Genomic DNA, 20,456 nt, shown 5'->3' with positions numbered 1-20,456 from the left:
CCGGGGCATTTTGGTCCATCAAGTCTAGGACATGGTGCCCGAAGGATAGGAGGGGTTCCTGGAAGGCAGAGCTAAGGGAAGACACATTTCTAGCCAAGGGAACGGGCAGTACATTCTGATACCTTGCTTGATATCACCCACCCAAGTGAAATTCCCCCTCTGTCCCAGAGACAGAGCTGGGAGAGGGAGGGATTTATCCAACATCAAATGCCCTGAGTACTAGTGAATATTTAGAGCAGGCGCAGGGGGAGGGTGGTCTTTACTGGGGTGCTCGTCCACACCTCCATGCTGTGGGCTCCTTGGTCGGTAGCATCAGGAGATGTCTCCTCATGCCCTGTGCATGGTATGAGGGTGGGGTCTTCCCCGGGGCAGGTTGAGCTGGGTGGGGCAGGGCAGTCAACTCTGCCAAAGCAATTAGGATTTCTGGGAAGGTTTTAATTATTGGGAGGAAGGTTGATTCTGTCCTTGAGCCTTGCAAATAAGGGCAGTTCTTGATCATCTCTGCTAATGAAACTGAAGACGAAGAAGGTAAAAAATCTTTCCTAGAGCAAAAACTTGGAGATAAGCTTGGCTAACTGCAGCTGTGCATACTCAGCATAATCAACTGTTGTTTAAAACTAACCAGGTCTTTCTGTCCCTTCTTAGTATATGAGTGAGCTGTCTTTCTCAGGAAGTCAAGGTCCAGACATCAAGATTCAGCCTCACAAGGCCAAACGCAGGCTGAAGATGAAAACTAACCAAAAGAGTCCAGACAGTCAAGGGAAAAGAAATTCAGTCTTCAAGGCCAAACACAGGCTGGTGGGAAGGTGCCAATCAGCACGGCCACGTGCTCCCTCTCCCCTACCTAAAAGCCCAGCACATGCTCCCCCTCCCCTCCCTAAAACTCCAGCACATGCTCCCCCTCCCCTCCCTAACACCCCAGCACATGCTCCCCCTCCCCTCCCTAACACCCCAGCACATGCTCCCCTCCCTCCCTAACACCCCAGCACATGCTCCCCTCCCTCCCTAACACCCCAGCACATGCTCCCCTCCCTCCCTAACACCCCAGCACATGCTCCCCTCCCTCCCTAACACCCCAGCACATGCTCCCCCTCCCTCCCTAACACCCCAGCACATGCTCCCCTGCCCTCCCTAACACTCCAGCACATGCTCCCCCTGCCCAACCTAACACCCCAGCACATGCTCCCCCTCCCCTCTCTAAAACGCCAGCACATGCTCCCCCTCCCCTCTCTAAAACTCCAAATAAAAACCCCTTTGAGGAGGTGGATCTGAGTTCTAATTAACTCCCATCTCCTCATCTGGCTGCCTTTTGATAGTAAGCCTCTTTCCTTGCCACAAGCCTGGCATTCCAGTTATTAGCCCTCCTGTGCGGCAGGTAAACAAACCTATGTTTGTGTTCAGTAACACATAGCAGGGAGAGTGGCCTGGATCTTTCAAAACAGAAAGTAAACCGGCCCTGAGCTAACTAATATTGCCAATCCTCCTCCTTTTTTTCCTCGTTTTTCTCCCCAAAGCCCCAATAGATAGTTGTATGTCATAGTTGCACATCCTTCTAGTTGCTGTATGTGGGATGCCGCCTCAGCATGGCCAGACAAGCGGTGCGTTGATGCGCACCTGGAATCCAAACCTGGGCCACCAGTAGCGGAGGGGGCGCACTTAACCGCTAAGCCACGGGGCCAGCCCCAGAAAATCACTTTTATTTGACATCACACTGCTCTGAGTAATTTATTTTTCACAGCAGCAGATTTCTCCTAATTATGTTGTGCTCAGATTAATATTAAAATCAATTGGCATTCCTGGGTCCACAGCAGCCACTGGGAGGAAAAAGGAACCCAGGAGGCTTCTGGTTAGAGAGAGCAGCCAGGTTGAGATTTAAAAGGTGTCGACTCTGAACGCAGGCTTCAACCAGCCCACTCTCCCCGCCTGAGGACCCCAGGATGCAAGGGCTGGGCCTGAGCTAGTGCTGTCTGTGAAAGGACAGCAGGGAGGCACTCTGGGCAAAACCAGCAAGGTGGCGTCATAGCAGGGAAAGATGGAGGGTCAGTGAGATTGGTTTCTCAACCAGGACACCGTGGACATTTGGGGCCGATCATTCTTTGTGGTGGGGGCTGTCCTGTGTGCTGTGGGTGCTTAGCAGCATCCCTGGCCTCCACCCACAAGATGCCAGTAGCAACTACCCCCAGTCATGACAGCCAAAACTGCCTGCAGACATGGCCAAATGTCCCCTGGGGGGCAAAATCGCCCCTGGGTGAGACCCACTGCTCTAAGGAGCAGCAGGGAAAGACCCCCCCCCCCCCCGTCCAGGTCCCAAAGCACTGTACGGCACTTATTCCAAGCAGCTTTCCTGAGTCTCCCCTCCTGCAGATTATACACTTCCTGAAGACGGGGCAGGGTCCCCCTCTCTATCTCCCCGGGGCTGGCACTATGGTTTTCACTGAGAGCACTCGCTGGACGCACGTGAGCGTACGTGAGCATCCTGGTTCTCAGGGCCCAGGCCCATGTCATCAGTCCCCTGTCCTTGGGTCACCAGTGCTCCTCGTTCACCACTTGGACAGCCCCTTCCAAACACCTGCATGGGCGGGTGAACCGCCTCGTGCAGCCGAGTGAAGGCAGGAGTTCCTTCCCCGACACACACCTGCCTCAAGAACTCTTCTGCCCACCCCTGTCGCAGACTTCTGGCCTTGTCTTAGACTCCCCCCTCTTCTTATAAATGCCACGCCTCTGAGAAGGTGGGGTGGGAGGAAGCACGTGTGGCAGAAGGAGGTAAAAAAAAAGCAGCTCACTCCCACAGCATCTACTGGGCCACACACACGGTTTTATAAAGACCAATTCCTCCAACGCTCAGACCACCTATGTGGTATGTGCTATTACCCTCCCGTTCTGTAGATGGGGAAACTGAGGCACACAGAGGCGAAGTGCTTGCCCAAGGTCACAGAGGTCATAAGTGACGAGCTGGGATTTGAGCCCAGGTATTTGGCACTGGAGTCTGTGGCTGAGCCTCGACAGTCTACCGTCTCCACTTGCAGCCATCTCTGCCCCAGCCAGTGTTCCTGCCACCCTCACACTTCTCTTGGAAAAGACAGCATCGTCTTTTCTTCTCAACTTGCCCACCCACCCCTCACACTGCAGCCTCCTGCCCTGATGCTGTGTCCAGGTTCCCCGTCTGCAGGCGGTGGGCGGGCGGGAGGCAGGGACCCCACTTGGGCACAGTCCTAGGGCCTCTGGGAGCTGAGTGGGGTTGAGGAAGGCCAGGTCTGGTATTAGCCCTCCCAGACACACCACAGCGGCCTCACCTTCCAGCCCAGAGTGTAAGGGTAACACAAATTGAAAAAGAAAAAATTTCCATGGAGCAAAAAAAACCCCCAAAATTTCTCTCTCTCTCTTCTTAGAGTGTTTCCTTTAGGAAACTTATTGTAAATTATTTCTCTGTCCCTTTGAGATGTATATAAACCTTTTTAAAGGGTCAACAAGGCTCCTGGCAGTTTTACAATCCAGGAACATTTTCCTAAGGGTTTGGGAGCCATCTCTCTGAAACACAGGCATCAAGGAAGATGCCCCCCATCTCTGCAGCAATTAGTGAACACTGATGGCCCCCCAATTACCAGGCGGATTTAGGATGGACTGGTGTGACAAATAGTGCTGCCTCTTCCTTGAGGATAGGCATCATTTATCTTGAGGACAGGTGTGCAGTGGGGTGTATCTGCTGGCTATCTAGGGCAAGCTTTCTGTCTCTGCAGTCTCCTTAGTGGAGTGCTTGTGATATGCATCGTGGTCTGGTTTAATGCTTATTCAATAATAGAACTCTTTCCTTTGTCTACCTTCCTGGAGGGGATTCACTGGGTTGGCAGGACGTCTTATCTCTATTTCCCCAACAAGGGTCATAGCGTGACTTTGCCTCAGGAGCCCAGGTTACCGTGGGAGGAGGGGAGCCCCTTCCGATGAGTGGCACGTTCTCGTAGCGTGGGTTCCCACCAAAGAGCACCGCCTGGTTCCTGGGGGCAGAGAGGAGAGCTCAGGAAGGGAAGGCAAGGGGCGGGGGTGGTGCTCAGATTCCTACAGGAGGGTCCCGGGGGTGTGCATATGGGAGTGGGGGTTGGAAATGGACCAAGGATAGAGTGGAGGGAGTGTGGGTGGGAAGAGAAGGGAAAGAGCTCTCCAGGAGGCCCAGGGGAGAAGCAGCAGATGGGGCGACAGGGGCCAGGAGCAGCAGGGAAATGCAGCTTTTTATCCCTGAGACCCCCCTGAGGGCTTGAGGCAAAAGGCTCGATATCTGCAGTGGGTTCTTCCTCCAGCACATGTGGGTGTGCAGGGGAGACAGAGGCACCAGGTATCCCATGGCTGCGGTGGGGCCCAGGGCGGGCCTTTGATGCCCTCTTCCCCACCTGGCTCTCTGGACCCATACACGCTGCCCACAGGGTCAGCTCGTCCAGGGCCAGCCCGGATATGTGGGGGGGCTGTCGGGGAGGCCCCAGGGAGCCCGGCCGTACATGTACTCCGAGACGGGGGCATTGGAGACGGTCTGGGCTGGGGGCTGCAGGCTAGTCTGGCTGCCCAGCCCGCTGCTGCGGCTGCAGAAGCTGCGAAGCTGCCCCCGAGGAGCGCTGTGGGCGGCAATGCGCCGGGCCTGGGGGTTGAAGGGGTCGTCATCGTCAATGTCATCATAGTCTCTGTCCCTAGAACGACATGTAGGATACAACCGGCTGTGAGGGGCAAGGGAGGCTCCGAGGCAGCGGGGGTCCTGGCCTGCTTCCCAGTCTTTGTCCCAAGACTCTTTCTCTGGCCACATGCGTCTCCTTGAGGTTCCTCCAAAACATGGTCCTCAGCCCTGCCTCACACAGATCACTCTGCCCGGTTCCCAACTTCATGTCCGCCTCCTCCAGGCAGCCTACCATGCTGCCTGCGGGCACACTCACCTTCTCTACCCTGCTTCCTCTTGTCTGATCTACTCTCGAGGCACGGAAACACCATCTCGTCTCTGTCTGTCTCCCCAATTAGACTGCAGGTTCCCTGATGACAGGGCTACAATCTGTCACCCCTGGTATTCCAGGGCATCCCTCCCAGCCCCGAAAGCTCTCCTCATCAGCTCACACCACACAGTCCTGCGGAGGAAGAGAGGACAAGCAAGGGATGCCAGGATGTGGCATGAGGGCTGTCGCCACCCTCAGCCCTGCTCCTGCCCTGGGCCCCTGGGAACCTCCTGTTGGGAGTCTGCCTCTGGACTCTCAGGGAAGCTTCTGGAGAAATCCAGCCAGCCAGTTGGGGCTGAATGCCTGGGCCCCCTGGTCCCCATGTCCGTCCCAGGTTACCAGCTCTCGGCTCAGTCACAGAGCAGAGCCCTGTACCTACTCCCCCAGGAAGCCCCCGCAGGCAGCCCACCTGGTGGTAAAGTGCTTCCAGGCCCGCGGCCCCGCGCAGATCAAGGTGGAGAAGGCCAGAGCGGCCAGAATGGAGAAGAGGCCGAGGTAGAGCAAGCCCTCGATGCCGTCATAGCAGATGCCAGCGAGGGCGTCCAGGTAGTCCTGGGGGAGGAGGAGGGACACACAGCTGCAGGGGGACTGCAGACACAGCCTGGCTCTGCGCTTATGTCTGGAAGCCCCTCCCCTCAGCCTGGACCTGGGATCTCCTATCCTTCCCCATCCCAAGCACCTTGTGCAGACATTAACAGTCCATGCTCCGGGGCTTGTTCACTCTACAAGCATTTTCTAGACACCTTCTGTATGCTAGGCATGGGAGGGTCAGCTGTGAGACAGACAAGGCTGCAAGGTGGGGGAGCCAGGAGACAGCCGGCATTTAATCTGGGGCCAGGAAGGCAAGAAGGTGTGGAATACACCTTGAGCAGAAGAGGCAGAGGGGCCAAGCTGGCACGTTCGAGAAAGAGAGAAAAGGCCAGCAGGAGACGGGGTGAGATGGCACGAGGTCACGCTGGGCCTTGCAGGGCAGGCAAGGAGTTTGCATTTTATCATGAGGGGACGGGAAGACATCGGAGGGTCTGGGGATGGAAGGGATGTGATCCATTTGGTTTTTAAAAAGACCGCTCTGGCTGCCGTATATGAAAGGTCATGGGTGGTAAGGAGGCCAGAGAAAGTTGAGGGACAGGTTAGGAGGCCCGGCTGTCACCCAGGGAGCAGGATGGTGCTTGGACCGCGGCGTAAGCTGTGCAGGGAGAGAGAAGCGGTCGCATTCAGGACACATTTGAGAGTAGAGTTGCCAGGGCTTGCTGAGGGACTGGGTGTGGAGGGGGAGGGAGAGAGGATACAAGGGCGACTCCCATGTTCTCAGCTCTGAGGTCAGACTGCCAGTGTCCAAACCTAGCCCTTGACTGGCCAGCTCTGGAATCTTCAGTAAGCTACTTTATAGATATATAGATATATACATATACACACCTACCTATCTATCTATCTATCTACCTACCTATCTATCTATCTATCTATCCACATACGTATGAAGTTTCCTCATCTACGAAATCTTCTATGAAATAACATGCATTTCATAGTATAGTGTGAGGACTAAATGACATATAGGATATAAAGTGCACAGAACAAGGTTGAGCACAGAACCAAGTACTCACTAAATGGCAGCCATGGTCATTATTAGGGCTATTCGCCCTAAATCCATATGGGATATGAAAGCTGTTGACACACACTGGCTTACTGCTTTGGGGAAGAGGTGCTCAGATACTCCCAATGTGTTCCCTGCATTAGTGTCTGATATTCCAAATTCCTGAAGAGATGACTCTGGCAATGAGACTGGGATGTCTACATGCAACCTACGGAGATGGATGGGTTGACTGGATGGCCGGGAGTCTGAACAATGGGGAAGAGCCTCCCTCCTATAGGTCAGGGTCCCCCAGTGTTCTAGAGGCAACCTGGTCCAATCCTCCTATCCCTGCCCCTGGTGCCTTTCACTGAGTCTCCCTGTCTCAGCGACTGGAGAGAAACACGAAGCCTGGTACCTCTTCCGTCTTCCTCTTGTCTTCTGCCCCATTCCCCGGGCCTGAAGGGGGCCCAGGCAATCACTCTCCCAGCCTCTACTGGCTTCTCTCTGGGAAAATGTGGCCGGCTGGGTGCCCCCCCGCCCCCCACTTGCCCCTCAGGGCCACCCCAGCACCTTGTGCAGCCCTCGGCAATCCAACATGGCTGTCAGCTGGTGAAGGCTGGACTCTGATGAGTTCAGCAGGAGCTGGATTCCGAGCAGATCTTTCTGGAAGCAGGGAGAAAGAAACAGGCAAACATGCAGACAGACAGAGAGGCAGAGAATGAGCAGTCGGGGGAGGGCTTGTGGACAAAGCCACAAACAGCAGCTTTTGCAAACAGGTCTGAGGGGGGGACACTCTCCACAGCCTGGCTGTCTGAGGCGCTGGCCCTGGGGCTCCCCACCTTCCAGCACAGATGCTGTGGGAGGCCGCCTTACCTCTGCTGTGGGAAAGAGGGGCACAGCAAACTGCAGCAGTCCCACGACCTGGATCTGCATGGTGGTCAGCGAGCGCTGGAAGATGGTCAGTGCCTGGGCCAAGAGAGATCACAGCCCTGCTGGGAGGTTCCATTTCCCAGGAGCCCCCACAGCTGTGAGGGCCTGTCCCCCTGCAACCCCTCCCCCTAGCTGCAGCTGCAGTCACATCCCTGATTACGGCCCTTCCTGCTTACAGGAAGTCTTCCCCTCATCCCGCAGGCTCCTCGAAAGCTGCACAGTCCTCTTGTTTCTTGCTACTCAAAGTGTGGTCCTCGGACCAGCAGCATTGGCCTCTCCTGGGAGCTTGTGAGAAATGCAGGATCTTGGGCCCCAGACCAGACCTACCGCATAGTATCTGCATATTAATCAGCCCCCTGGGCGACGGGCATGTGAGAAACACTGATCTAGAAGATGCTGACAGAGAGCACTGCCCCTTCAGAGGACCACAGTGAAGCAAAGAACACTCAGCCACCTCCACGTTACTGGTCAGTGCTGCACTTGGGGTCAAGAGGGAGTGAACTGATGGGCAGGGTGAAGGCTGCGCTGGGTGGGCTGGGTGGGCTGTACCTGCTGGAAGGGGCTGCTTAGGCTCTGACTGCAATACAGGTAGTAACGGGTCACCTCTGCAAGGCAAAGACATTGGCGTCAGTCGGGAGCTCACAAGCGACCAGGCCCTCATGCATCCTCAGTGGCCAAGCCAGTCCCCGACCTCCCAAAGGAGGTAGCTTCTAAGAAATGGCCCAGAAGCCCAGCTGGACCTGAAGTGTGGGTGTGTGTGTGTGAAGTGTGGGGGAGGGACTGGGTGACTCCAGGGCTGACAGAGGTAAGCAGAGGCACAGACTGGCTGGCCGTGGGCTTGGCTTGATAGCATCCAGAGCGCCTCTGACAACTGAGGCCCGAGAGCTGGTTACCTGTGTGGATCTGGCCCTCCGTGACGTTCAGGATGAAGGTGTCGGGAGCTGCGCAGAAGTCACTGGTGGCCTGAGCCAGGGAGAGATGGGACGGGTAGAGGACAGTCACGACACCAGTGGCCCCAGCCACTTGGACCCCTCAGCTCAGTCCCGGGTGGGCAAGAATAGTCAGGAGCCAGTTTCCCGGGTTCGAGTCCTGGCTCTGCCCCTTCCTAGCTCTGTAACTTTGGACAAGTGACTTAATCTCTGTGTCTCAGCTGCCCCTTTTATAACACGGAGAGAAAAACACTGTTCACCTGTATTAAACACTCTTATTTCCAAATGCTTCGTCTGGAATGGACCTCGGTGGGGGCCCAGCGAGCCTGGGCCCCGGGGAAGCTGCAGGACGTGTGTCGCGGAGTTTTTGCACCACGGCCTCATTTGCTCCTCTCTATTTAATTTTTGTTTTGCTGTTATCAAGTCCCACATGCTCTGAGCATGTCAATCTATGAGGAGAGTGCCCTGGACTCTCTTTTTAAAGAATTATGTTGGTGCTGAATCCATCTTTGAGCCTTCGGGCACAGGTCCAAGGACATGGGCCCTGGGCTCTGCCACCGATGACGTGGGGTCCTGGACCCTGCAGCACGGCCTGGCTGGGTGACCAGCTAGGGCCCACAGGGCTGAGTGGGAGCAGGTCCAGGCCCTGGGAGAGGTGGCAGCCATGATGCCATGCTCAGAGCCAGGCCCTCCCCAGATCTGGCCGGCGGGTGAGGTGGGGCACTGAGTAAGGGGGGCCTCCACCTTTCAGAGCAGCCACGGTAAGCTCTGGGCCTCCTGCCTGTTCCTAGGGCTGCCCCTGCTCCAGTGCACGCTCTCCAGCAGGAGACCCTTCCTCATGACCCTGCACTGCCAGGGCCCTGTCCTCCTTCAGGAGCGAGTGCCTCAGGGGTCCACACTGGAGCATCACTCATTCATTCATTGAGTCGATAAATATTTACTGAGTAGCTAGAGATGCCATGCCCTGTTTTAGGCACAGGATACAGTGGCAAGCTGTGTTGTGGTACTTAACGGTCCAGAAAATGTGTGTGTGTGGAAGACTGGGGAATAAATCTCCCTCCAGATCCAGAGCTTCCACAGAGCCACATCTGCACACACACTTGCGCACATGCACGTGCACACACACAACCATGCGCTCAGGACCCTGGGAGAACTGCTCTGCACACAAACCACTCACACACGTCATCAGTCAGACTGGTCTCTTACTGTAAATCAGAGCCACAGCACCAGTGCGCCCGGGTGCACCCCCACCCTGTCACTGGAGTGGCAGATGGGGGTGGCCGGGACCAAGCGGGGGGTGGGGAGGCCTTGGGAAAATAAAGAGCGAGGCCACCATCTTGGTCTGGGTCACCCCTCAGAAGTTTGGGATCCAAAGAAGGTCAGGAGGCGCCTGTCAGAGGCCCTGCCAGGGATGTGGCCTCCCACCCCTTACCTCCCCCTCAGTTCAGGCCTGCTCTTCAGACCCTGCAGTGAGGATTCAACTTTGTTATCAATGAAGACAAGGGCTTGTATGTGCATGTGCGCATGCATGTGCATTATTCGTGTGATGGGAGTGAGGATGGGGGAGAAGGGGGTACAGAGCACAGCTGGGGCAGGTGGAAAAGCCGCCCAGGGCCCAGCCTGGTTGAGAGCTCACCTGAGAGCAGAGGTGACGGTCCCTCACATAATGATAAATGTGTGGTAAAACAACGATGGCTACTGTTTATCCAACTTTTACTATACGCCTCCCACAGTTTAACCAGCCCTTCTCATCCCATCAACAACCCTCTGAGGTAAGGGCTATTATTCTCCCCATTTTACACACGAGGAAACTGAGGCCTGGAGAACCTCAGTAACTTTCCCAGGGTCTCCTGCTGGGCAGCGGTGGGGGGGATGTGGACCCGGGCAGGGGGTCCAGAGGCCGTGCTCCTGCTCCCCCACCCAACTCAGTGAGGTGGGCCTGCCGTCTCAGGAACCCCAGGGGGTGCTCTGCTCAGTCCACAGTGCTCTGCAGCCAAAGCACCTGGATGACTCTTCCCTCCCTCCTCTCCCCAATCTACTTTCCCCCTTCCTTCTTGGGCGCTTTCTCTCCTCTCTGCCCTGAACCCCTCCCCCTCTGCCTTACACTCCTGATCCCTGGTGGGCAGTGGGGGCAGCTGGGGTCACAGGAGGCTCGGAGCACTGCCCAAAGCCCAAGCCCAGCTCCCCTCATTCCCACTTGGAGCAGATTCTCAGGGGCAGGGCTCCTTCCTTGGGGAGGGCCTTTCTGGGGGACAGGGAAGGGAGGTATGGGAGGGGCTGCAGGGTCAGTCCTCTGGCCACACAGCTCCAAAAAAGAAAAACAACAACAAAAACCAGGCCTCAGAGAGCAGAGGCTGGCTGGGAGGCCACACAAAAGCTGCCCACAATAGCCTTTGCCGGCCGCCTCCCTCCCCTCCCGGCTCTTCCTCACCCCACTTCCTATTAAAATGCAGCAGTATCTCCAGCCCCATCAAAGGCCCATTCACACTCGCACTCGCACACAAGGGCCTGACTGAAAGAGTTAGGGAATGGCCTTTCTCTGCAGCTCCCTTGCATTCCAGGGCACCCAGCTGGCAGATTAAATCTCCTCTGGTTTCCTTGAACAGGGAGGCCTGGGGAGAGGGAGAAGCCCCTGCTGGGAGGGAGCTGTTGCCCAAAGGGCAGCTCCCGGTGGCAAGCTGGAGGCCTGCCCCGCTTCCAGAAGGCAGAGGCTGCCCAGGGGCAGGACAGCCCAGGGAAATCTCCACGTGCGAGTTTCCATGTGCTTACACTTGTCCCTGGAGGGGAGGCTGTCAGCCAGGCAGCTGTGCGTGTTGCTCTGGCCAGCTGGACTGTGTACAGCTCTCCCGGCTCCTGATGACATCAGGATGCTTTTGAGCATGACCTGGGCCCTCCCACCCGGCCCTTGCCTGTATATGGAGGGGCCCTAGCCCTTGGGACGTAGGCTCATGCCTGTCTAGTTCTCTCTCCTGCTCAAAGTGGACACTGCATGGTGGGGGGAGGAAACAAAACAGGAGATGCCCACCTCCTCTCCCTTCCGGACAGGCTCTGCCAAAAGCTGCTAGGATCCAAGCAGCACCAGGGTCCATTCATTCTGTGGGCATCCTGGAGGCACAGTCACAGCCCAAGGCCAGAGTGACTGGCCAGCCCCCGAGTCACTGGGCAACGCATGAGTTTGGGTAGAGGGCTTCCAGTACGGGCCCCATTCTCTTATCCCCAGGCAGCGAGGGCAGCACAGTTGCAGGTCATGGGTTTAGTGTGTGCCTTGGAATCAGCTAGGGGTTCCCTGAGGTCCCTGGTAAATCCTGCCCCTCTACCACACGCGCGCGCACACACACACACACGCACACACACACACAGCATGCACCTCCACTGTATGGATTCACATGGGGTTGTAATGATCCGCCTACACATCTTGCTCCTGCAGGCTGTGGCTGTGTCAAGAGCGAACATCATGTCCCCCTGGTTTTTGCATCTCTAGGCACCTGGCACCACTGAGTGCCACAGAGTCAAATGTCAGCTGAATGAATGAATGAATGAATGAATGACACATGCACACAGCTTAACTTGAGGATTAGGTCTATTAAAGACCAAACACCTACCTTGTGTTTTTTTGTTTTTGTTTTTGTTTTTTTAACAGTTTGAGGCACCACATCCAGAAACATACACCATTGTGTTTTAGACTGTGTGAGTCCAAGGACAATGGGACGGAAGGCAAGCTAAATGCCACATTCCACATTCCCACTGCCCGGGAAGCTGGCCAAGGAGGTGCTTCTGAAGCTGGGGGGCTCCTCCAGCCTGAGGTCCAGACCCCGCCCATCCTAGTTCTTCACACCCAGAGAGAAGTCACTTGGTCATCCATGCATGTCCTTACAAGCAGCGGCTGGGAACGGGCCAGTGAGGGGGAAAGGGATCCAGCATCAGGTGTCCTATCTTGGCTCTGCCCCTAAACACCTCGTGATCTGGGGCAACTTTCTCTGGGCCTGTGCCCCCATCTCTAGGGCGAGGGTGCTGGTATGGATGATCCAAGCCCCTTCAGTTCTGAGATGCTGGGATTCTAGGTTAGGGACTGAGACTGGAAGCTGGCCCTGCCCTGGGGACTCTGGACAGGACACGTTGGTGTACCACGTGTACACGTGTGGGGGTGGTCCTGGTCAGTCCACCCACCACCCCCACACTCCCCAACTTACCACTGCCACCGCGGTGTCAGCGGCCAGGGATGTCCAGCTGAGGAGCAGGGCCAGGGCCCCACAGCACAGCATCCTAGGAGAGAGGCAGCCACTGGTGGGATCAAGGCAAAGGCTGGCAGGTGGGGACCTGTGATGGCTGTCACCCCACCAACCTTCAGCACCCTTCCTCTCAGCTACGAACTTGCCCTCCTTGGCCCCCAAGACTCCTGCAGTGGCCCTGAGGGCAGCCTCAGTCCCTGCCCTGACATCGGCCCTGCTGACTGCTGGGAGAGGGATGGAACCCAATGCCCGGGCACAGGGCCCTGGGCTGCGAGGGCGCTGGCTAAGGAGGAGGTGCTGGTTAGAGATGGCGAGGGGCTCGAGTGCTTGGACTACATTTCTTCAGCTGCTCAACAGTCAGGCCCAGGAGGGAGGGGATGCCTGGAACAAAGCCCAGTCCTTGTTTGGTGGCCAGATGGTGAGTCGGTGGCTGCTGTCTCCCCTTAGCTGGGTGCTGAGGAGGGGGCGGAAGGCGGCTTCAGGCTGTTGTCCCCACCACATCCTCCGAGCCTGACTGGGCCCTGGTCTCTCTCTGACGATGGCACCATCACCCCATATGCTTGCCTAGCTCTTTGTCCCAGGCCCACAGGTGGGGCTACTCACAAGGCCAGGAGACACCTGGAGCGCTTGGCCAGTCCCAGGCAGGTGATGAAGCAGATGACCAGGTGCAGGATGAAGAGCAGGAGGTATGAGAGCCACCTGGGTGGAGGGGGAGGGCTAGTCAGGGGGAGCAGGCAGAACTCTCCGCCTGGGGCCCACCAGCAGCCTGAACAGCAGCCCCCAGGCCCCCTGGACCCTTTGTTACAACAAACAGCCCAGAGCCAGCAGCTAAGCAGACTGGATGAGGGTGCGTCCCCCGCCCTGAACAGGAAGAACCCAGTGTGCACAGGTGGACAGGCTCTTCAGGGGCCCTGGGGGCTGCACCCCCTTTTTGGCCTGGACAAAGGAATTACCTCCCTGGCTCCTGACTGAACATCTAAACCAGTACTGTCTGCTAGAACTTTCTGCAGTGATGGAAATGTTCTCTCTCTGCACTATCCATTCCATCTGCCACTTCCCACACGTGGCTGTGAAGAACTTGAAATGTGGCCTGTGCGACTGGGGCAATGGATTTCTAAATTTATTTAATTTTGATTAATTTAAATTTCAATGGCCACATGTGGCTAGTGGCCACACAGTGGACAGAGCAGGTCTAAACTGTCTCTCTGCAGCCTCCCGCAGGCATCTCTTTAAACCCTGGTTCCCATTGCTTCTAGAACTCTCACACGGCGTCAGACTAGACGAGGCCTGACATTTATATCCACAGATCTAAGAAAGCCCCTAAGATGCCCACTGCTTTGAGGAAAGCTCAGCCTGGCCTCCCCTCCCGCTCCCGGCTCTCTGGGACCCCCCCACTGTGGACGTTTCGATTTGTTTCCACCAACTTCGGCGCTAGGCACTGAGCCTGGCACCAGGGATGTGCAGATGAGTGGGCTTGGTCCCCAGACCATCAGGGAGCTCGAGGTGGGGCAGGGAACCCCAGGTTAGGACGTCCTGGGGCACCATGAACCTCCAGGCCTCCCGGCCCCGCACTCCTCCGGCCTCTTTGCCCCCTAGCCTGAGCTGATGGGGAAAGGCCATCACATAGCAGCTGGAGACCTTGGCAAGCTGCTTCAGCAACTTGGAGCCTCACTTTCCAAACCTGTAAAGGAAGCTGGAACCCTCCTCTCACAGGGCCGGTGAGGACTGAGTGCTCGCCAAATGCAAAGGGTCACCAGGCGAGGCAGCGAGGGATTCCGAAGTCCCCGCTCTCCTGCGTCTCCAAACCACAGACTCAAGAACTCGGAGAACCTGAAGTCCAAGGGCGCTGAGATCTCAAGCAAGGCGCCCTCGTTCCTTCCCTTCCAGACAGGATCCCAAGGTGGTCCTCGCAGCTCAGTGCCAACCTCACCTAGCAGCCACTTCCATTTGCCCTGCGCTGGGGGACCCGTCTGAGCAGCGGGGGCTGGTGCACAGAGGAGGCAGGGGGCAGAGAGAAGGGACTTCTCCCAGTGCCCAAAGAGGATAGTTTTGTGATCACTATTTCTCTTGGTGTAAGAGCCAAATAAATTCATTGACCCCTTCTCTTCAGCAAGGCTTTTCTGCGTCACTAACACCATAAGGAGGGTAACCAAGAGTTTGGAGGGTGGGTCCGCAGTTGGGTGGAGCTGGAAGAAAGTCACAAAGAGGCTCCAAGTGGCGGGGGCACGCTTGAAGGCCTCCTGGCAGCCAAGTAAGTTTCTTTCTGCCTTTGTGGATGGAGGCTTAATGCCGCAAAAAGGGGCTTTATCAAAACCCTGACTCCCTGCACAGGGTAGGGGCAGGCCCACTGTAGGTCTCTGGGGTTCCCAGGAGTGGAGCTGGGGGCTCTGGAAAAGTGCAGGGCCCACCCTCCACCAGGACGAGGCCACCAGGGAGCCAGTTTTCTTAGAATCAGAGTGAGAGGTGGAAGGAACCCCGGGAACCATCTAGTGTTGGGATCCCATTCTACAGACTGGAAAACCAAGGCCCATGGGAGGAGAGCCCGGCCCAGGAATTCCACACTCTCACCCATCTTTGAGCCTTCCTACAAGAGAACAAGCAGCCACAAGGCACCTCTCAAAATCCTGGTTTTGTGTTTCAAGCCTAAAGGGTTCTTGTTACCTCTCTCCCCTCCTCTACATGTCGGCAGGAAATCAAGTTACGATTGCTTCTCGTCACTCTCCAGATTGTGTTCCAACGGGCTTCTCTGTATCCACGCCTCATGCTGTAAGAGTTCCTGGAAACAGCTCTGCAACGCAGATGCATTTTCCCAGAGGAGCCCGGCCGTGACCTGGGGATGGATTTCTTTTTTTTTTTTTTTTTTTTTTTTTTTTTTTTTTTTTAAAGATTTTATTTATTTTATTTTTTCCCCCCAAAGCCCCAGTGGATAGTTGTGTGTCGTAGCTGCACATCCTTCTAGTTGCTGTATGTGGGACTCGGCCTCAGGATGAACGGAGAAGTGGTGCCTCGATGCGCACCCGGGATCCGAACCCGGGCCACCAGCATCGCAGCGCGCGCACTTAACCACCAAGCCACAGGGCCGGCCCTGGGGATGGATTTCTAACCAAGAACTTGGCTCTCCCCGGAGCCTCTCTGGCCTTCCTCCCACAGCTCCTTCCATATCCGCCTCATTGATGCACTCAGTTACACCCCTTATAAGCCTCTTGAAGAGGGCAGTCTGCTGGCTTTTTATTGCCTCCAATACTTAGCCTGGCCTTGTATAAAAGTGCTGAAAAGTATTTGCTTAGCTGGGTGGCTATGCTCTAGAGCTATCCAGAAAGCAAAGATGGGGAGGCTGTCCAGAGGATACTCAGCCCCCAAGGCTGGTTTGCTGGATGACAAAGGCTTGTCATAGGGCAGCTCAGGTGAGAAGGGGCGGACAACAGCAGAAGATGAGGGCAAGGGACAGAAAATCATGACTCTCAGGAGCCACAGGTGCTAACCTTGGACTAGACCTTTTCTGCCTCGACCTGAACAAAAATAGCTGCTGCTGTTGTCACCACCTTTCCCCCATTTTAATGAAATCACCTTAAAAATAGGTCTTTTTGATACATAAATTCTGATATTTCATCATCATCATTATCAAAATGTCCACATTAGCCCCTTAAGTGTACACAGTCCTATGCTAAGTCCACGTGGTGAGAATGGCAGGGTCAAAATGGACATCCACTGACAGACATCAATCAGATCTGTAGATATAACTGTCAGGCCTTGTCTGGTCTGACACTGTGTGCGAGTTCTAGAAGCAGTGGGAACCGAGGTTTAAAGAGATGCCTGCAGGAGGCTGCAGAGACAATTTAGACCTGCTCTGTCCACTGTGTGGCCACTAGCCACAAATTTAAAATTTTTACTGCCTTTGACCCCCCATGACAAAAGGATTTCAAAGGCTCAGGCAACGAATGGCCCTCATGTCACAGGACTAATCGGATGCCACTGTTTTGGGTCACGGGTCACAGGTCACAGCCAGCCCTTAGAGTTGGTGTTTCTTTCTGTTGCTCGGGAGAAAGGCACTTTTTTTTTTTTTTTTTGGTGAGGAGATCAGCCCTGTGCTAACATCTGCCAATCCTCCTCTTTTTTTGCTGAGGAAGACGGCCCTGGGCTAACATCTGTGCCCATCTTCCTCCACTTTATATGGGACGCCGCCACAGCATGGCTTGCCAAGCAGTGCGTCGGTGCGCGCCCGGGATCCGAACCAGCGAACCCCGGGCCGCCGCAGCGGAGCGTGCGCACTTAACCGCTTGCGCCACCGGGCCGGCCCCAGAAAGGCACTTTTGTAAGTGAGCATCCATCTCTTGGGAAGTTGACCAAGGTCTCTTTCAATCCAGGGCGTCTGTGACATCCTGGGAATGCAGGGGCTGGACGGGCTGGGGAGGGGAGGGACCTCATGAGCTTCCTCTGTCAGGGCCCTGCCATCTCCTACCCTGGGGAAGGGGAGAACCCAGAATGGGGAGGTCTGTGGCCAGAGGCCAACAGAAGCATTTTCTCTGGACTCAGTATTAGTTCAGCCTGGGGAGGGGCTTTCTGATAAAGAGGAAATGAATCCAGAAAACGAGAGTAGACTGTGCAATGTTGGATAAAGGCTCTGACCTTTGCTGGTGGCTTGAAGAGGAGCCAACAAATTGGGGGGTTGGGGGGTCCAAAGAGCTGATACCTGTTCCTCAGGATGCATTTCTCCACTCTACCCTAGCACCCCCCCGTGCTGGGCCCTGGGTGCACGAGACACACGTTTCCTGAGTGCCTGTCACCCTTCGGCGGGGAGCCACCCAAAGCCGAGACTGCTGCCTCCTTCCTTGGCTGTCCCCATCATGACCTTCACTAGACCTTGAACATGGAGGGAAGGCAGCCTGTCCTTGGTCAGCTGACTTGTGTCCAGAGCCTTCACCTGGGATGGGGTTTGGGGACTGGGGAGGCAGGGGAGATGTAAACAGACCCCCAAATGTTAGATGACGTTGGTATGAGTTTGCATACCGGAGTACGGCAAAGGTGGGGTGGTACCCCGCAGCTCCCCTCACTCTGGCTGGGGGCATCTCTGGGCTTGCTAAGAGGTTGCCATCAGGGGAAGCTGAGTGCAGGCAAAGAGGCCGCCATCCTCACTCCCCTGCACCCTGCGGCTGAGTCTGTAGGTGCAGGGAATGCTGCCCTATAACCCCTGGCAGGCGAGGAACCCGTAAACCACTTGCATCTCACCCAGCACCAGCCACTGAGAACTCTGGTCCTGGAGGAGCCCCAGGCTGTGCACTGGGAGGCCAGGTCCAGCCTCCAGTGCTGGGATCTTGGCACATCACTGTCCTCCTCTGGGCCTCGTGCCTGCCTATATAAGGATGCTGTTCAACATGCCCTCCTATGTGGCCCCTGCAGGTTGTCATGTTCTCTGATTTCAGTTAACAGCTTATTAAGACCTTTAGTGGCCCTTCCCCCCTCAGACCCCAAGATGCAGGCTTGGATGAAGGAAGCTGGTGCAGCCCCGTCACCCCTCCCTCTGCCCCCTCAGGCCCTCACCTGTAGTACTCCACGTGGCCAGCCTGGTCAGACAGCTCGGTCAGCTCGGCCGTGACCCCCCTCCATACAGGCAGCTCTGAGAGCTGGGCCACGATGGTACCTGCCATCTGCTGTATGAATCTCAGCGTCTGGATGTAATCGCCACGGGCGGCAAAGATCTCACCAAGCCGGGCCAGGTGCTGCTCTAGGTTCACCTCCATCTGCTGGGTGGTTCCAGACACCTGGGGAGGGGCTGGGGTTGTGAGTCTGGCCCTCAGCTGGGAGGAAGCCAGAGAGGTCAATTCCCTGACCCTGACTCTGGAGAAGGTCTGTAAGCAGCAGCAGACGGCTGCTCGGGCTTGAACGAGTGCACCACGCTCGCCGCCCCAGCCCTGAAGAGCTCATGGCGCTGCTGCCCAGATGGAGGATGGGAGACAGAGGCCCCCACTCCCTACCCAGCCCTCATGTCCCTCCATCCAGGGGCAGGCCCCAATCTGGCCTTAACCAGGGCCTGGGCTCCAAGACCCAGCACCTTCCTACCAAGAGAGACCCGACGGGGAAACAAGAGAATCCATTTTTCTTCCTTGCAGATTCTCCTAAAACTTGAAACACTTTGGATTATGAATTCTTTTTCAGAGTGAGGAATAAAATGTTGAAACCAAAGCATTCCTCTGTTGCTACCTGACCTTTTGTTCCCACACTAGGGTTGCTAAACGCCTCCCAAGAGAAAAGCTTTGCTGTCCTGAACCCGAGCGAAGGCAGAACAATGGAACTTTGAAAATAACAGGCAGACCCGATCCAGCCTCTGAAGAGCCTGGACATGTGACGGGAGGAGGCAATTGGCGCCTTCTTGGTGTGCTCGTGCCCTCCCTGGACGTCTGTCCCGCCAGGTGATTGGACAGGTCCCGTCTCTTGGCTGGGCCTTAAGGGCCTGGAGTTGAGTGGACCCTGAAGGCAGCAGTGGTCTATTCGAAGGTAGAGAAGGAAGGAGATGGCACAAGTAGAGCTCCTATCGGAAAGGTGCTTCCCAGCAGCCCAGACACAGGGTCCCCGCAGGGCCCAGGGATCGCCAGCGTGCCCCTCCGAGGACGGCTCTGAGCCTGTGTGTTGGCAGCAAGGGGAAGAGGGCTTTGTTGCCCTGAAACTGTCACGCTAAACCAGCACGCACAGCTGGCTGGAGGGGGGAGTGTGTGCTAATCCTCCCCCGGTGGCCGGCAGCTCCCACAGGGCTGGAAGGAAGATAAAAATGACACCGAGGACTGGAGGGAGCTTCCCACAGCCAGACTTCGCGGCCTTGGGGGACCTGACAGCAACTCTGTGGCCTTTCACATCTGCACTGCACTGTGAGTTCCTGGTTCCAGAAAAGAGAATGGCCCTCTTTGTTCTGTTTCCTTTTATTTTTTCAATGTCAGTGGTTTGTTCCATTCTCCGGCTTGCTCCTGGTCCTTATGAGCTGGTTAGGGACTACGAGACACCACAGTGCAGGGATGGTATACACCTTACAGAGCCAGCAGCTTGTAGCTTCACAAGGCGGGAAACATGTACAAGTAAATTCAGTAACTAAACATCACCCTAATACACTTTCCTTTTCAATTCAATAAGATGGATGGACAAGTGCTTTGTCGCCATTGATCCAAAAGGCACTATTATTAAATGCTAACATTAGAAGCAAACCCTGTCCTGTGTGATATTTCCACATTCCTATATTATATCTAACTCCAGAGCAAAGTGCTGTTGAAAATGATCTGTGAACTTTTCTCTGTAAGACCACTTTTTTCTCCTTCCATAGCTCTAAATCGTTAACTTCTCTATTTCTTAAATCCCTCCTTGAAAAAAACAAAAGCCAGTAAGTCTCTGGCAGTCCCTCTCTTCCCTCCTGATGTCTTCCCACAGGAAACAAAACAAAATATAAAACGTAAAAATCACAACGTTGACCTACTTACAGCCCCCCCGCTTCCCACTCCACCCCCAGTCCTTAGAGGTTCCGGACACAGGCTCCCCTCAGGAGACAGAGACAGCTTGCTCTGTGAACAAGAGCTCAGCTCCCCAGGCTGGGGTGGGGGGCGGGGCGCGCTGGCAGGTGGTGGAAGCTTGGTTCTCCAGGTGTGGTTCCTGGACGGGCAGCATCAGCACGATCAGCTGGGAACTCATTACAAATGCAAATTCTCAGCCAGGCCCAGACCTACAGGATCAGAAACTCCGGGGTGGAGCCCAGCACTCCGTGCTTATCAAGTCCTCTAGGGGATTCTGATGCAAGCTCAAGTTTGAAAACCTCTGGGTGGGAGGAGGCTCCTTAACTTAATGAGGAGGGTGT

The 20,456-nt window shown here is 55.8% G+C and overlaps 1 protein-coding gene across 3 annotated transcripts in view; it reads right to left on the bottom strand.

Moving 5' to 3' along the window:
• TTYH2 (tweety family member 2) overlaps positions 1-20,456 on the bottom strand; it is a 40,978-nt gene that overhangs the window by 3,489 nt on the left and 17,033 nt on the right. The window contains exons 4-13 of one of the 3 annotated variants that reach the window (XM_004432713.3): positions 18,164-18,384; positions 13,229-13,324; positions 12,587-12,659; positions 8,361-8,430; positions 8,017-8,072; positions 7,411-7,503; positions 7,108-7,200; positions 5,377-5,519; positions 4,488-4,673; positions 3,914-3,992 (exon numbers count right to left, since the gene is read on the bottom strand). In XM_004432713.3, coding sequence (XP_004432770.1) covers positions 3,914-3,992; positions 4,488-4,673; positions 5,377-5,519; positions 7,108-7,200; positions 7,411-7,503; positions 8,017-8,072; positions 8,361-8,430; positions 12,587-12,659; positions 13,229-13,324; positions 18,164-18,384 — 1,110 coding nt within the window. Of the gene's footprint in view, positions 1-3,913; positions 3,993-4,487; positions 4,674-4,750; positions 5,100-5,376; positions 5,520-7,107; positions 7,201-7,410; positions 7,504-8,016; positions 8,073-8,360; positions 8,431-12,586; positions 12,660-13,228; positions 13,325-15,286; positions 15,470-18,163; positions 18,385-20,456 lie in introns of those variants that run through there. The other 2 variants (XM_087441508.1, XM_087441507.1) reach the window with 2 other exon arrangements.

Source organism: Ceratotherium simum, chromosome 16 (assembly GCF_057802395.1).
Source record: "Ceratotherium simum simum isolate JZ-2026a chromosome 16, ASM5780239v1, whole genome shotgun sequence".
Taxonomy (NCBI): domain Eukaryota; kingdom Metazoa; phylum Chordata; class Mammalia; order Perissodactyla; family Rhinocerotidae; genus Ceratotherium; species Ceratotherium simum.
This window is presented reverse-complemented; position numbering and strand designations above follow the sequence as displayed.